Genomic DNA, 15,581 nt, shown 5'->3' with positions numbered 1-15,581 from the left:
ACATATTTTTCACAAACCCAGTTCAAATACCACCTGACCCCCACCGCTCCCATTTGCAGTACCTATCACACAGCCCATGCCTAAGTCCTCTATAGCCTCACTGCGACTTAAGAACAGCGCCTGGAAGCTCTCTTAAAGAAACAGTGTGCTGTAACCAAAGGCAAAGATTGTGAAAAAGCACAGAATGGCTAAAATTCCAATATCCTCATTCCGATCTTTGTGGCTCCATTACGATCTTGTGGCCTTGGGCAAATCAGTTAATGTTTTTAAACCTTGGCAAGGGTATACAAATACCATCTACATTACTGCGGTATTATAACGAATAAGAGATTTTTTATTTATTTATTTTTATTTATTTACTTATTTGAGACAGAGTTTCGCTCTTGTTGCCCAGGCTGGAGTGCAGTGGCGCGATCTCGGCTCACCACAACCTCCGCCTCCCGGGTTCCAGCGATTCTCCTGCCTCAGCCTCCCTAGTAGCTGGGATTACAGGCATGTGCCACCACGCCCGACTAATCTTGTATTTTTAGTAGAGACGGGGTTTCTCCATGTTAGTCAGGCTGGTCTCGAACTCCCGACCTCAGGTGATCCGTCCGCCTCGGCCTCCCAAAGTGCTGGGATTACAGGCATGAGCCACCGCGCCCGGCCAAGGGATATTTTTAAAATGTTAAAAAGCGACTGAGTCAAATCCAGAGAATTAGTAGGTGTTCAATAAAGCTGATCTCCCTTCCTCGAAAGCGCTAGCGCTGTGATTTGCAGAGAGGCCGCGGCAACTCGTGCCATGGGCACCACCCGCCAGACCAGCGGTCTAGCGGTCCAAGACGCCTCGGCCACCCCCCACCACCGCACCGGGCCTCACCTTGGTGGTCGTAGACGCTAATGTAGGAGATGCCCACGGCCATACACCACACCACTAGGCTCGCGATGTCCGAGAAGCTGGGTTCTTGCTCCACCTCGGTGATCACCAGGCCCATATGCACAGGCAGCTTCTCCAAGGAACGACCGTCCGCGCGCCAGCGCATCCGGTGGTGTGCGGCTGCCAGGCACGACCCCCCGCGCGGGTGCCGGTGGTGACGGCGGTTCCTGCCGACTGCCGGGGACTTGCGGAGCGTGAAGCCGAGCGGCGCTAGGACCGCGGCAGAGGCGGCGCGGCAGCAGCGCCGCCAGATCCAGTTCCAGGTGCCGAACCGAACGCGGAGCCAGGAGGTGAGCGTGCGGTGCAGACAGAGCAGCGCGTGCAGCACCCGCCACACCAGCTCGTACAGCCCCGTCATACTCTTGTGGCCCTTGGACACCCCCTCTCCCTCCCGCCCACTCCCGCGGCGCGACGGCTTTTTATCCGCCCCTGCGGCCGGCGCGGGCCATCGCTCCGCGTCCCCCCGCCCCCCGAGCCCGAACCCCTTTCCACTGCCAACACCTCACCTCGCCCCCGCCGCCATCTTCCTCCTCCCTTGGCAGCCCCGCCCCCAGTAGTACATGGACAGTTCTGATTGGGCAGCGTAGAATTCTGACGCGGCTTCTGTGTCGGAGAATGTGGCCCAGCCCGGCGCAGTGAGGGAAGGCGCACGCCTGCGAACTAGCCGGGCCGATACCGCGGGCGCCCCCTGGTCGCGTGGAGGGCGATGAGCGAACGACCCGGGACTTTTCTGAATGGGACACCAGCAAGGCACACGTGGTCTTCAATGCGATGGGCGCTTCCAGGGGACCCGGCGTCCCTTGGGTCCAGGAAGTCTTATACTGTCTCCTCTCACGGCCCCGACAGAAACGGTTTCTGAGGAGTAGAAGTGTCCTAAGTGGATTGGAAATTACAAATGCCGGAAAGAACCTAGGGATGGAAAGCAGCCCTCAGTAAGTGTTGATGCTGGGAATCCACCAGGGTTTCCAAAAGTGTCCTCAAAGGCTGGAGTGGTCCTGCTACTGTCCTTTATTCAGCCTCCCAGCTGAGGCTGAGAGCGAGGATCTTTAGCCATGTTCCTGAAACACCCCTCTACCCATGTCATTCTCATCTAAGGTATCCTTTCCTGGCTGTACATTGCTTAGTAGAGGCTCTACAGCTTGGCAGTCCAGTCACTTCATTCTTTTTTTTTTTTTTTTTTTTTTATTCGGCAAGACTTTGACCAACCGCCGTGGGTTAGGTTTACAGTGGGGAGAAAAATAGACATTGTGCCTGACTTCAATGACCGCCACTGTTTGAAGCAAACTGCTCATCCAAGCCTTATCATCCCCTTTAACACCCTAATGTTTCTGTCCATGTGGACTTCGACGTGGCCCTCTAGAATGGTTTTGTACTTCCCCGCGGTAAGTCTGTACTGTCTTTGCCCTTTTTGTTCAAGCTCTTCTCCTGAATTCCTGATTCCCGACTTGGTATTGCCGACATTCCAACCCATTTCTCAAGGTTTATCCTACATGCCACATCCTCTGTCATCATATGTATGTGTGTGTGCAACAATAATATTTATATTATTTGTATTTATATAAGTATATATATAAAGATTAGGGAGGTATTACAAAAATGCAACTGTACACATACACACACGTATACACACACGTATACACACATATTTACACACGTGTGTGTGTGTAAACAGTTGCATTTTTGTAATACCTACCTATTCTTTGTTCGCTAAAGCCTCTTTTTCCCCCTGGGAAACATCTGTTCACGTCTTGGCTATGTGACTTAATTTTTCTAACATTGTCACTTTTTCAACTAGTCTCATTTTGGTTTCTAAGACTCATTTAACTTTACTTTAAAAGTTGAATCTCATGTCCATCTCCCTTTCGCAGTGCAATTTTCCTCCCTTTGGCAGTGCAGCCTGAAGAACTGAGGGCTGGGCACCAGGCACACCTTTCACACACTTCTTTCTCTCCTGGTCTCCTCTGCAGTAGCTCCTCTGATGATGGACAAAGGAGGAGAGGCCAAAGGCCATGATCAGGGAAGCCTACAGTCTTCTTCCTCACTGCCCATTGCTGTAGTTTATGCAGCTACATGATGCTTGTTAAGGAAGCTCCCTAGACACCAGTGTCCCATTGAGATTTGGCCACGTATTCTGCAGACCCCACCCCACCCCCCATGCTGACTACCTTGCCACATTTCTCTACCGTACTCACTTCTTTGCCCCAATATCTATCGGTTCTGACAAGATTAAAGACATCAATCTCATGTTCCTGTGGCCTGCTCTCAGGTGTGCAGGCACAGACAGGCTCTATCTTCTGTATTTCTTTTTTCCTTTTTTTTTGAAACGGAGTCTCGCTCAGTCGCCCAGGCTGGAGGGCAGTGGCGCGATCTCAGCTCACTGCAGGCTCCGCCTCCCGGGTTCACGCCATTCTCCTGCCTCAGCCTCCCGAATAGCTGGGACTACAGGTGCCCGCCACTAAGCCCGGCTAATTTTTTTTGTATTTTTAGTAGAGACGGGGTTTCACCATGTTGGTCTTGAACTCCTGACCTCAGGTGATCCGCCGGCCTTGGCCTCCCAAAGTGCTGGGATTACAGGCGTGAGCCGCCGCGTCCGGCCCCTGTATTTCTTTGAATTGCAAATTTAAGCAAAAGGATTCTAGCCACATGTCCATCTGACACACCCACATGCAGATCCTGGCGTCTCTCCCCAGACATTTGCTTGTTTTCCTCCTAGAGTTTCCTCCTAGTAGCAGGTCCCCTAGCTCCCAGGATGTTCAGCCTCCTAAAGAGTGGTGGGGCGGCGGTACCCACTTTTCTTCTCTGTCAGCTGTCAGTAGGCTAGGGATGGAGGGTCTCATACAGAACAGTTCTCTGGGTGGCCTTGAACCAACACAGTTCTTCCCCCTTTTCTCACTTGTAGTTCTCGAGAATAACTGTAGAATGTGTTGGAATGCAATATACTATAGACAAGGAGGAACTGACCAGAACAGCCCAGGCTCTGTTCCAGTCTCTTCTAGAAATAGGATGTCCTTCAACTAGTACTAGCCCAGCACATCCCATTGCCCTGTAGTAGAAACTGAGAGCAAACTGCTTTCTGGGGTCCCTTAGTTGCGGTGCAAGCAGTGCACGAGCAGATGAGACGCCATCCTCCCTAAGAAGTTTTCCTCGGCCTTGGGAGATATGGTCATTATGACATGCTTCTGTTGTCCCTTGCTGCCTGTCTGTAAGTAATAAACCCACTTCATGTAACTTGTGTGTGAGTGTTCTGCGTCACTGGACACTGGATATAGGAAAAGTGCAGTCCAAAATGCAGTGGGCTGAACCGGTAACCAGTGTACAGTGAACCTGCTTTGCATCTGGTGGTTGCTGTCAACTTCAGGCTGCTTCACTGTTCTTAGAAGGAGGTGGACTCAGTGCCTTTTGTTCTCAGCCACAATTCTGGAATAACAGGAGAGCCACACTGGATGTCTTGCTCTGGACATACTTGGAATCTTAAGTTTATGGAGTCCTCTCTCTTCTAAAGATTTTCTTCTTTTGTCATTTCAAAAAAGCAGTAAATGTGGCACATTTAGGAACTTAGGGGTTCTGAATATAATGTTTGGATTTCTTAAATACCATTTAACCTTCCACCCCAAAATTTTATGAAGCACAGGAAAACACAGAAAGAGTTATCCAGCCTCAGACCCTTAAGCCCAAACACTATGGGGATGGTATTTCATTTACTTTTCAGTTTACAAAATGCTTTACATTATCTTAATCCTTACAACCACTGCTACTTTTACTGTCTCCATACTTTTACCTTTTCCAGAATGTTACACAGTTGGAATCGCACAGCATGTAGCCTTTTCTTATTGCCTTATGTCACTTACTAATATGCATTTAAGCTTGTCCATGTCTTTTCATGATTTCATACCTCATTTCTTTTTAGTGCTGAATAATATCCCATTGCTGGATGTACCACATTCCATTGCTGATGTACCACAGAACTTATCTGTTCACCTACTGAAGGACAACTTGGTGGCTTCCAAGTTTTAGCAATTATAAATAAAACTGCTATAAATATCAATGTGCAGGTTTTGTGTAGATATAGGTTTTCAACTTATTTGGATAAGTACCAAGGAGAAGGCCAGGCATGGCTGACTCCTATAATCCCAGCACTTTGGGAGGCCAAAGCAGACTGAGCGCTTGAGCTCAGGAATTTGAGACCAGCCTGGGCAACATGGTGAAAACCTGACTCTACCAAAAATACAAAAAATTAGCTGGGCATGGTGGCATGTGCCTGTGGTCCCAGCTACTTGGGAGGCTGAGGTGGGAGGATTGCTTGAGCCCAGGAGGTTGAGGTTGCGGTGAGCTGAGATCACACCACTGGATTCCTGCCTCAGTGACAGAGTGAGACCCCATCTCTGAAAAAAAAAGAAAAAAAATACCAAGGACCACAATTGCTGAATCATACAGCGAGAGTGTGTTCAGTTTTGCAAGAAACTGCCAAAATGTCTTCCAAAGTGTCTATACTATTTTGCATTTCCACCAGCAACAAATGAGTTCATATTGTTCCACATCCTTGCCAGCATTTTGTGTTGTTAGTGTTTTAGAATTCGGTTGTAGTGTTTTGAATTTTGGCTGTTCTAATAGGTGTATAGCAGTATTTCATTGTTTGAATTTGCAATTCCCTAATGATTTATGATGTTGGTATCTTTCTGTATGCTTATTTGCCATTTGTCCATCTTCTTTGTTGAGGTGTCTGTTCATTTCTGTTAAAACCCCATTTTAAAATGAGGTTGTTTGTTTTCTCATTGTTGAGTTTTAAGAGTTCTTTGTACATTTTGGATAATAGTCCTTTATCAGATATGCCTTTTGCAAGTATTTTCTCCCAGTCTGTGGCTGGTCTTCTCATTCTCTTGGCAGTATCTTTTGCAGAACAGAAGTTTAAATTTTAATAGAATCAAACTTACCAATTTTTTTTCACATTTTTTGTGCCTTTGGTAGTTGTATAAGTCTGTTCTCACACTGCTAATAAAGACATACCTGAGACCAGGTAATTTATAAAGGAAAGTGGTTTAGTTGACTCACAGTTCCACAAGGCTGGGGAAGCCTCATAATCATGGCACAAGGTGAATGAGGAGCAAAGTCACGTCTTAAATGGTGGCAGGCAAGAGAGCTTGCGCCGGGAAACTCCCATTTATAAACATAGATGTTGTGATACTTAATCACTACCAAAAGAACATTATGGGGGAAATCATTCCCATAATCTAATTATTTTTACCTAGCCCTGCTCTTGACACATGAGGATTATTACAGTATAAGGTGAGATTTGGGTGGGTACACAGCCAAACCATATCATTCCACCCCAGCCCCTCTCAAGTCTCGTGTCCTCACATTTCAAAACCAATCATGCCTTCCCAACAGTCTCCCAAAGTCTTAACTCATTTCAGCATTAACTCAAAAGTCCACAGCCCCAAGTCTCATCTGAGACAAGGCCCCTTCCGCCTATGAGCCTGTAAGATCAAAAACAAGTTAATTACTTCTAGATACAGAAGGGGTACAGGCAATGGGTACCTACACCCATTCCAAATGGGAGAAATTGGCCAAAACAAAGGGGCTACAGGCCCTATGCAAGACCGAAATCTAATAGAACAGTCATTAAACCTTAAAGTTCCAAAATAATCACCTTTGACTCCATGTTTCATATCCAGGCCACACTGATGCAAGAGGTTGGATCCCATGGCCTTGGGCAGCTCCACTTCTGTGGCTTTGCAGGGTACAGGCCTGCTCCTGGCTGCTTTCACGGACTGGTGTTGAGTATCTGCAGCTTTTCCAGGTGCATGGTACAAGCTGTCAGTGGATCTACCATTCTGTGGTCTGGAGGACAATGGCCCTCTTCTCACATATCCACCAGGCAGTGCCCAGTGGGAACTCTGTATGGGGGCTCCAACCCCACATTTCCCTTTCACACTGCCCTAGCAAAGGTTCTACATAAGGGCCCTGCCCCTGCAGCACACCTCTGCCTGGACTTTCAGGCATTTCCATACATCCTCTAAAATCTAGGCTGAGGTCCCCAAACCTCAATTCTTGTTTTCTGCACACTGCAGTACCAACACCATGTGGAAGCTCCCAAGACTTGGGGCTTGTACCCTCTGAAGTAACAGCCTCTTACCTTGGCCCCTTTTAGCCATGGGCTGGAACGGCTGGGACATGGAGCACCAAGTCCAGAGGTTGCACACAGCAGAGGGGCCCTGGACCTGGACCAGGACTAGGAAATTATTTTTCCCTCCTAAGCCTCCTGGCCTGTGATGGGAGGGGCTGCCGTGAAGTTCTCTGACATGCCCTGGAGACACTTCCACCCCCCCACCTTGTCTGGGTCATTAGCATTTGGCTTCTCGTTACTTATGCAAATTTCTGCAGCCAGCTTGAATTTCTCCCCAGAAAATGGGTTTTTCTTTTCTACTGCATTGTCGGGCTGCAAACGTTTCAAACTTTCAGGCTCAGCTTCCTCTTGAACACTTTGCCACTTAGAAATTTCTTCTGCCAGATACCCTAAATCGTGTTTCCCAAGTTCATAGTTCCACAGATCTCTAGGGCAGGGGCAAAATGCCACATGTCCAGCTCCCAACAAACTCCTCATCTCCATCTGAGACCACCTCAGCCTGGACTTTATTATCCATGTCACTGTCAGCATTTGGGTCAAAGCCATTCAACAAGCCTGTAGGAAGTTCCAAATTTTCCCACATCTTCCTTTCCTCTTCTGAGCCCTCCAAACTGTTCCATCCTCTGTCTGTTACCCAGTTCCAAAGTCGGTTTCACATTTTCGGGTATCTTTACAGCAGCACCCCACTCTCAGTGCCAATTTACTGTCTTAGTCTGTTCTCACACTGCTAATAAAGACATGCCTGAGACTGGGTAGTTTATAAAGGAAATAAATTTAATTGACTCAGGCCCCAAGGTCTCTTTAGTCAACAGGTAATAAATTCTGCCAGCACTGTATCCTTTCCTTCTAGGAAGCAGGTTCCCTCTGGCCCAGGGTATATCTAGAAATGTCATCTGGGAGCTAGGGCCTGGAATGGAGCCTCACGAGTCTGCCTAATGCTCTATTCTACTGTGGCTAAGCTGGTGTCCAAGTTGCAAGACAAAGTACCCTTTGTTCTTCCCTCTCCTCTCCTGAAACAACAAAACAATTCCTTTGTTAGGTACATAACATACATAATAAGGATTTTTCTATCTTCTTGAAGAATTGACCTTATCATTATACAGTGCTTCTCTTTATTACTGACAAGTTTCCTTGCTCAGAAGTCTCCTCTGTCTGAAATTAATATAGCTACTCTTGCTTTCTTTTGGTTAGTGTTAGCCTGGTATATCTTTATCCATCTTTTTACTTTTAATTTATGTATATTTACATTTAAAGTGGGGGTCTTATGGAAAGCATATCATTGGATCTTGTTTTTAGATTCACTTTGACAATCTCTGTTTTTTTTTTTAGCTGACCCAAATGAGGAACAAATTATCTGATTTTTAATTAGTGTATTTAGACCATTAATGTTTAAAGTGATTATTGATATAGCTGAATTAATATTTACTGTATTTGTTACTTTTTTCTATTTGCTGTACTTGTTTTTTGTTTCTATTTGTGTCTTCCACTATTTTTCTGTCTCTTATGGTTTAAATTGAGCCTTTTATATGATTCCATATACTCTCTTAGCATACCAGTCATACCTCTTTTTTTTTTTTTTTTTTACTGTTTTTAGTGGTTGCCCTAGAGTTTGCAATATATATTTATAAATAATCCAAGTCCACTTTCAAATAACACTATACTTCTTCATGGGTAGTACAAGTACCTTATAATAACAAAATAATCCTAATTCCTTCTTCCTATTTCCTTTTATAATTCCTATCATTCATTTCACTTATACATATGCATACATATATAATATCTATGTATACATAATCAAATATATATGTTCACATAATTGAATACATTGTTGAAGTTACCATTCTGAACACACTGTTATCTGTTAGATCAGTTAAGAATTAGAAAAATAAATTCATTTATTTTACCTTCACTTATTTATTCTTTATTGCTCTTTGTTTCTTTATTTAGATCTGAGCTTCTAACCTATCTCATTTGCCTTCTCTCTGAAGAACTTCTTTTTAACATTTCTTATATAGCAAATCTGCGGGCAACAAACACCCTCAATTTTTGTCTGAGAAAGTTTTCTTTTTCCTTCACTTTTGAAGTATAATTTTGCAGGCTACAGAGTTCTAGATTGGTGGGGCTTTTTTCTTTCAACACTAATATATTTCACTTTACTCTTTTCTTGTTTGCATAGTTTCTGAGAAGCTGGATGTAATTCTTATATTTGCTCCTTCATAGGTGTTTTTTCTCTCTGACTTCTTTCAAGACTTTTTCCTTATCTTTGACTTTTTGAAGTTTGAATATGATATGCCTAGGTGTAGTTTTGGGGGCATTTATCCTGCTTGGTATTCTTTGAGCTTCCTGACCCTGAAGTTTGGTATCTGATGTTACTTTGGGGGAAATTCTCAGTTGTTACTGCTTCAAATGTTTTTTTTTCTTTTTCTCTTTCTTCTTTTTCTGGAATCTCCACTTAACATAGTTACACAATTTTTAGTTGTCCCAACAGTTCTTAGATATCCTGTTTATTTTTCTCCTTAATCTTTTCTGTCTTTGCTTTTCTGTTTTGGAATTTCTAGTGGTATACCCTCAAGCTCAGAGATATTTTTCCTCAACTGTGTGCAGTCTACTAATGAGCCCATCAAAGGTATTCTTCATTTCTGTTACAGTAATTTTGATCTCTAACATTTCTTTTTGACTCTTTCTTAGAATTTCCATTTCTGCTTACATTGCCTATCTACTTTTGCATGCTGTCTACTTTATCCATTAGAGGATATTATCCATTAATATCCTTAGGATATTAATCACAGTTGTTTTAAATTCCTGGTCTTATAATTTCAACATCTGTGCTATATCTCGGTCTGATTCTGATTCATGCTCTTTTTCAAACTGTATTTTTTGCATGTTAGCATGCCTTGCAATTTTTTGTTGATAGCCAGACATCATGTGCTGGGTAAAAGGAACTGCTGTATATCTACTATTGGTAATGTGGTTGTAAGGTACCTGTTTTTGTAAACTTTTATTGGAACACAGCCACATCCATTCATTTATGAATACAGCAGTTTATGGCAGAGTTGAGTAGTAACAATAGAGAACTCAAGGCCTACGAAGTCTAAAATATATATATATTGGGTTGTACCCATAAAAAGTTTGCCAACACCTGATTTAGATTATAAAGTCTCTTCAGTAAAAGGAACTTTATTCTTATTAGCTTTAGAGGCTAAAAAGTATTATATACATCTAATATCCCTAGAACTCCCAGATAATAAGAAACTATTAATATGTGCTAGTTTTTTAGGGGGTTAAATCCCTTTTTGACAAAAACTACTAGGTCACAAGCATTTTTATTTAACAATCCAAAATCCTTAGGTAAATCACACTGGCTTGATAGTTTGGGTTTTTAAAAAAATTTCTAAGTTCATTGCCTGGATTTATCTTCACATAAAGAAACTAGTCAGTATAAATTTCCTGAATTTTTGCACTGAGTTACTGATCAGATACATTTACTCCCATATAATGTTTTAAATTAGGAAAAATATAAAATTATAAACTCAACAGTTTAGAACTATATAAATTCTGAGAAACTTTTTATATCAACATTAATTATGATCTGTAATGTATCATCTTAAATAGAATTTCCAAAATCTTTAATTAACTTTAAGACCTGGAATAATATGAAATCAGGTTAGTTAATTGACTAATTGATATAAGTTGCATCAATAACTTCTAAGTGACATAGAATACTGAAACATTGGTCACATATATACATATATTCTTATATATACACATTGATACATATGTGTATGTATATACATTTAGTGTATATATATATATATATATATATATTTTACACCAACCTAGAACTCTGTACCCTGCAAAATTATACTTCAAAAGCGAAGGAAAAATAAAACTTTCTCAGACAGACAAAAATTGAGGGTGTTTGTTTCTAGTAGGTTTGCCTTACAAAGAATGTTAAAAGAAGTTATTCAGAGAGAAGGCAAATGAGATAGGTTAGAAACTCAGATCTAAATAAACACACATAAATACACACTAAATGTATATACACACACAAATATATTTTACTGTATGTATCTATGTATTTATAGTATATGCTCTATATATAAAAGATTGACTAATTTGATTATCTGAAGGATTAAGGGAGGAGACCACCCCTCATATTGTCTTATGCCCAATTTTTGCCTCCAAAGAAAGAAGAAGTAAAAACTAAAAGGCAGAAATGAAATCCATAGGCAGACAGCCCGGCGCTGCGCCCTGGGCCTGGTAGTTAAAGATCGACCCCTGACCTAACTGGTTATGTTATCTATAGATTTCAGACATTGTATGGAAAAGCATTGTGAAAATCCCTGTCCTATTCTGTTCCGATCTGATTACTGGTGCATGCAGCCCCCAGTCACATACCCGCTGCTTGCTCAATCAATCACAACCCTCTCACATGGACCCCCTTAGAGTTGTGAGCCCTTATAAGGGACAGGAATTGCTCACTCGGGGAGCTCGGCTGTTGAGACAGGAGTCTTGCCAATGCTACCAGCTGAATAAACCCCCTTTTCTTTAACTCGGTGTCTGAAGAGTTTTGTCTGTGGCTCATCCTGCTACAGGATAACTTTTTTTTTTCTCTTTGAGATGGAGTTTCACTCTTGTCGCCCAGGCTGGAGTGCAGTGGCGCAATCTCAGCTCACTGCAACCTCCACCACCCAGATTCAAGCGATTCTCCTGCCTCAGCCTCCCAAGTAGCTGGGATTACAGGCACCCGCTGTCAGGCCTCTGAGCCCAAGCTAAGCCATCACATCCCCAGTGACCTGCACGTATACATCCAGATGGCCTGAAGCAACTGAAGATCCACAGAAGTGAAAATAGCTTAACTGATGACATTCCACCATTGTGATTTGTTTCTGTCTCACCCTAACTGATCAATGTTCTTTATAATCTCCCCCACCCTTAAGAAGTTTCTTTGTAATTCTCCCCACCCTTGAGAAGGTACTTTGTGAGATCCACCCCTGCCCCCAAAACATTGCTCTTAACTCCACCACCTATCCCAAAACCTATAAGAACCAATGATAATCCCAGCACCCTTTGCTGACTCCTTTTTCAGACTCAGCCCACCAGCACCCAGTTGAAATAAACAGCCATGTTGCTCACAGAAAGCCTGTTTGGTGATCTCTTCACACGGACACATGAAACATTTGGTGCCGAAGACCCGGGTCAGTGGGACTCCTTTTGGAGACCAGTCCCCTGTCCTCACCCTCACTCCGTGAAGAGATCCACCTACGACCTCAGGTCCTCAGACCAACCAGCCCAAGGAACATCTCACCGATTTTAAATCGGGTAAGTGGCCTCTTTTTACTCTCTTCTCCAACCTCTCTCACTATCCCTCAACCTCTTTCTCCTTTCAATCTTGGTGCTACCCTTCAATCTCTCCCTTCTCTTAATTTCAATTCCTTTCATTTTCTGGTAGAAACAAAGGAGACACATTTTATCCGTGGACCCAAAACTCTGGTGCCGGTCACGGACTCGGGAATGCAGCCTTCCCTTGGTGTTTAATCATTGCGGGATGCCTCTCTGATTATTCACTCATGTTCCATTGGTGTCTGATCTCTGCGGGGATGCCTACCTTGATCATTCACCCACGTTCCCTTGGTGACAAGTCAATTGCAGGGACACCTGCTTTGGCTGCTCACCCACGTTGCAGCCCAGGGCTGCTCCCCACCCCCCTTCTCCATGTCTCTACCCTTCTCTTTAAACTTGCCTCCTTCACTATGGGCAACCTTCCACCCTCCATTCCTCCTTCTTCTCCCTTAGTCTGCGTTCTCAAGAACTTAAACCCTCTTCAACTCTCACCTGACCTAAAATCTAAGTGTCTTATTTTCTTCTGCAATACTGCTTGACCCCAATACAAACTTGACAATAGTTCCAAGTGGCCAGAGAATGACACTTTGGATTTGTCTATCCTGCAAGATCTAGATAATTTTTGTTGAAAAATGGGCAAATGGTCGGAAGTGCCTGACATCCAGGCATTATTTTACACATTGGTCCCTCCCTAGTCTCTGCTCCCAGTGAGACTCGTCCCAAATCTTTCTTCTTTCTCTCCTGTCTGTTCCTTCAGTCTCCACTCCAAGCTCTGAGTCCTTTGAATCCTTCTTTTCTACGGACTCATCTGACCTCTCCCCTTCTCCCCAGGCTGCTCCTCACCAGGCCGAGCCAGGTCCCAATTCTTCCTCAGCCTCTGCTCCCCGCCCCTATAATCCTTTTATCACCTCCCCTCCTCACACCTGGTCCGGCTTACAGTTTCGTTCCACAACTAGCCCTCCCCCACCTGCCCAGCAATTTCCTCTTAAAAAGGTGGCTGGAGCTAAAGGCATAGTCTAGGTTAATGCTCCTTTTTCTTTATCCAACCTCTCCCAAATCAGTTAGCATTTAGGCTGTTTTTCATCAAATATAAAAACCCAGCCCAGTTTATGGCCCATTTGGCAGCAACCCTGAGACACTTTACAGCCCTAGACCCTGAAAGGTCAGAAGGCTGTCTTAGTCTCAATATGCATTTTATTACCCAATCTGCTCCCAACATTAGAAAAAGCTCCAAAAATTAGATTCTGGCCCTCAAACCCCACAACAGGACTTAATTAACCTCGCCTTCAAGGTGTACAGTAACAGAGTAGAGGCAGCAAAGTAGCAATGTATTTGTGAGTTACAATTCCTTGCCTCCACTATGAGGCAAGCCCCAGCCACATCTCCAGCACACAAGAACTCCAAACACCTGAACCGCAGCTGCCAGGGGTTCCTCCAGAACTTCCTCCCCCAGGATCTTGCTTCAAGTGCCGGAAATCTGGCCACTGGGCCATGGAATGCCCACAGCCTGGGATTCCTCCTAAGCCATGTCCCATCTGTGCAGGACCCCACTGGAAATTGGACTGTCCAACTGGCCCAAGGCTCTGATGGACTCCTTCCCAGATCTTCTCAGCTTAGCAGCTGAAGACTGACACTGCCTGATCACCTCGGAAGCCCCTTGGACCATCACGGACGCCGAGCTTCGGGTAACTCTTACAGTGGAGGGTAAGTCCATCCCCTTCTTAATCAATATGGAGGCCACTCACTCCACATTACCTTATTTTCAAGAGCCTGTTTCCCTTGCCTCCATAACTGTTGTGAGTATTGACGGCCAGGCTTCTAAACCTCTTAAAACTCCCCAACTCTGGTGCCAACTTGGACAATATTCTTTTATATACTCCTTTCTAGTTATCCCCATCTGCCCAACTCCCTTATTAGGTTGAGACATTTTAACTAAATTATCTGCTCCTCTGACTATTCCTGGGCTACAGCCATACCTCATTGCCACCTTTTCCCCCATTTCAAAGCCTCCTTCACATCCTCTCCTTGTATCTCCCCACCTTAATCCACAAGTATAGGACACCTCTACTCCCTCGTTGGTGACTGATCATGCACCCCTTACCATCTCATTAAAACCCAATCACCCTTACCCCACTCAACGCCAATATCCCATCCCACAGCACGCTTTAAAAGGATTAAAGCCTGTTATCACTTGCCTGTTATAGCATGGGCTTCTAAAACCTATAAATTCTCCTTACAATTCCCCCATTTTACCTGTCCAAAAACCAGACAAGTCTTACAGGTTAGTTCAGGATCTGCGCCTTATCAACCAAATTGTTTTGCATATCCACCTTGTAGTGCCCAACCCTTACACTCTTTTGTCCTCAATACCTTCTTCCACAACTCACTCTTCCATTCTTGATCTTAAAGAGGCTTTTTTCACTATTCCCCTGCACCTCTCATCCCAGCCTCTCTTTGCTTTTACCTGGACTGACCCTGACACCCATCAGTCCCAGCAGCTTACCTGGGCTGTGCTGCCGCAAGGCTTCGGGGACAGCCCTCATTACTTCATCCAAACTCTTTCCCATGATTTACTTTCTTTCCACCTCTCTGCTTCTCACCTTATTCAATATATTTGATGACCTTCTACTTTGTAGCCCCTCCTTTGAATCTTCTCAACAAGACACCCTCCTGCTCCTTCAACATTTATTCTCCAAAGGATATCCAGTATCCCCCTCCAAAGCTCAAATTTCTTCTCCATCTGTTACCTACCTTGGCATAATTCTTCATAAAAACACACGGGCTCTCCCTGCAGATCATGTCCGACTGATCTCTCAAACCCCAACACCTTCTACAAAACCACAACTCCTTTCCTTCCTAGGCATGGTTGGATACTTTCGCCTTTGGATACCTGGTTTTGCCATCCTAACAAAACGATTATATAAACTCACAAAAGGAAACCTAGCTGACCCCATAGATCCTAAATCCTTTCCCCACTCCTCTTTCCATTCCTTGAAGACAACTTTAGAGACTGCCCCCACACTAGCTCTCCCTGACTCATCCCAACCCTTTTCATTACACACAGCCGAAGTGCAGGGCTGTGCAGTCGGAATTCTTACACAAGGACCGGGACCACGCCCTGTAGCCTTTTTGTCCAAACAACTTGACCTTATTGTTTTAGGCTGGCTATCATGTCTCTGTGCAGCAGCTGCCGCTGCC

At 44.2% G+C, this 15,581-nt stretch overlaps 1 protein-coding gene and 1 long non-coding RNA gene across 8 annotated transcripts in view; one reads left to right on the top strand and one right to left on the bottom strand.

The window, feature by feature from the left end:
• Nucleotides 1–1,578, bottom strand: part of NUS1 (NUS1 dehydrodolichyl diphosphate synthase subunit) — a 34,206-nt gene extending 32,628 nt beyond the window's left edge. Inside the window, exon 1 of the mRNA XM_518713.9 lies at nt 860–1,578. Coding sequence (XP_518713.1) covers nt 860–1,274 — 415 coding nt within the window. The 5' untranslated portion in view covers nt 1,275–1,578. The remainder of the gene's footprint in view (nt 1–859) is intronic.
• A 19-nt stretch (nt 1,579–1,597) lies between these two features.
• LOC129144311 (uncharacterized) overlaps nt 1,598–15,581 on the top strand; it is a 33,088-nt gene continuing 19,104 nt past the window's right edge. For 4 of the 7 annotated variants that reach the window (XR_010158157.1, XR_010158159.1, XR_010158158.1 and 1 more), the window contains exons 1-3: nt 1,598–1,848; nt 12,130–12,362; nt 13,927–14,087. This is a non-coding gene — a long non-coding RNA (uncharacterized LOC129144311). Of the gene's footprint in view, nt 1,849–2,110; nt 2,299–12,129; nt 12,363–13,926; nt 14,088–15,581 lie in introns of all 7 variants that reach the window. The other 3 variants (XR_010158161.1, XR_010158160.1, XR_008548630.2) reach the window with 3 other exon arrangements.

This window comes from Pan troglodytes, chromosome 5 (assembly GCF_028858775.2).
Source record: "Pan troglodytes isolate AG18354 chromosome 5, NHGRI_mPanTro3-v2.0_pri, whole genome shotgun sequence".
In the NCBI taxonomy this organism is placed as follows: Eukaryota; Metazoa; Chordata; class Mammalia; order Primates; family Hominidae; genus Pan; species Pan troglodytes.
This window is presented reverse-complemented; position numbering and strand designations above follow the sequence as displayed.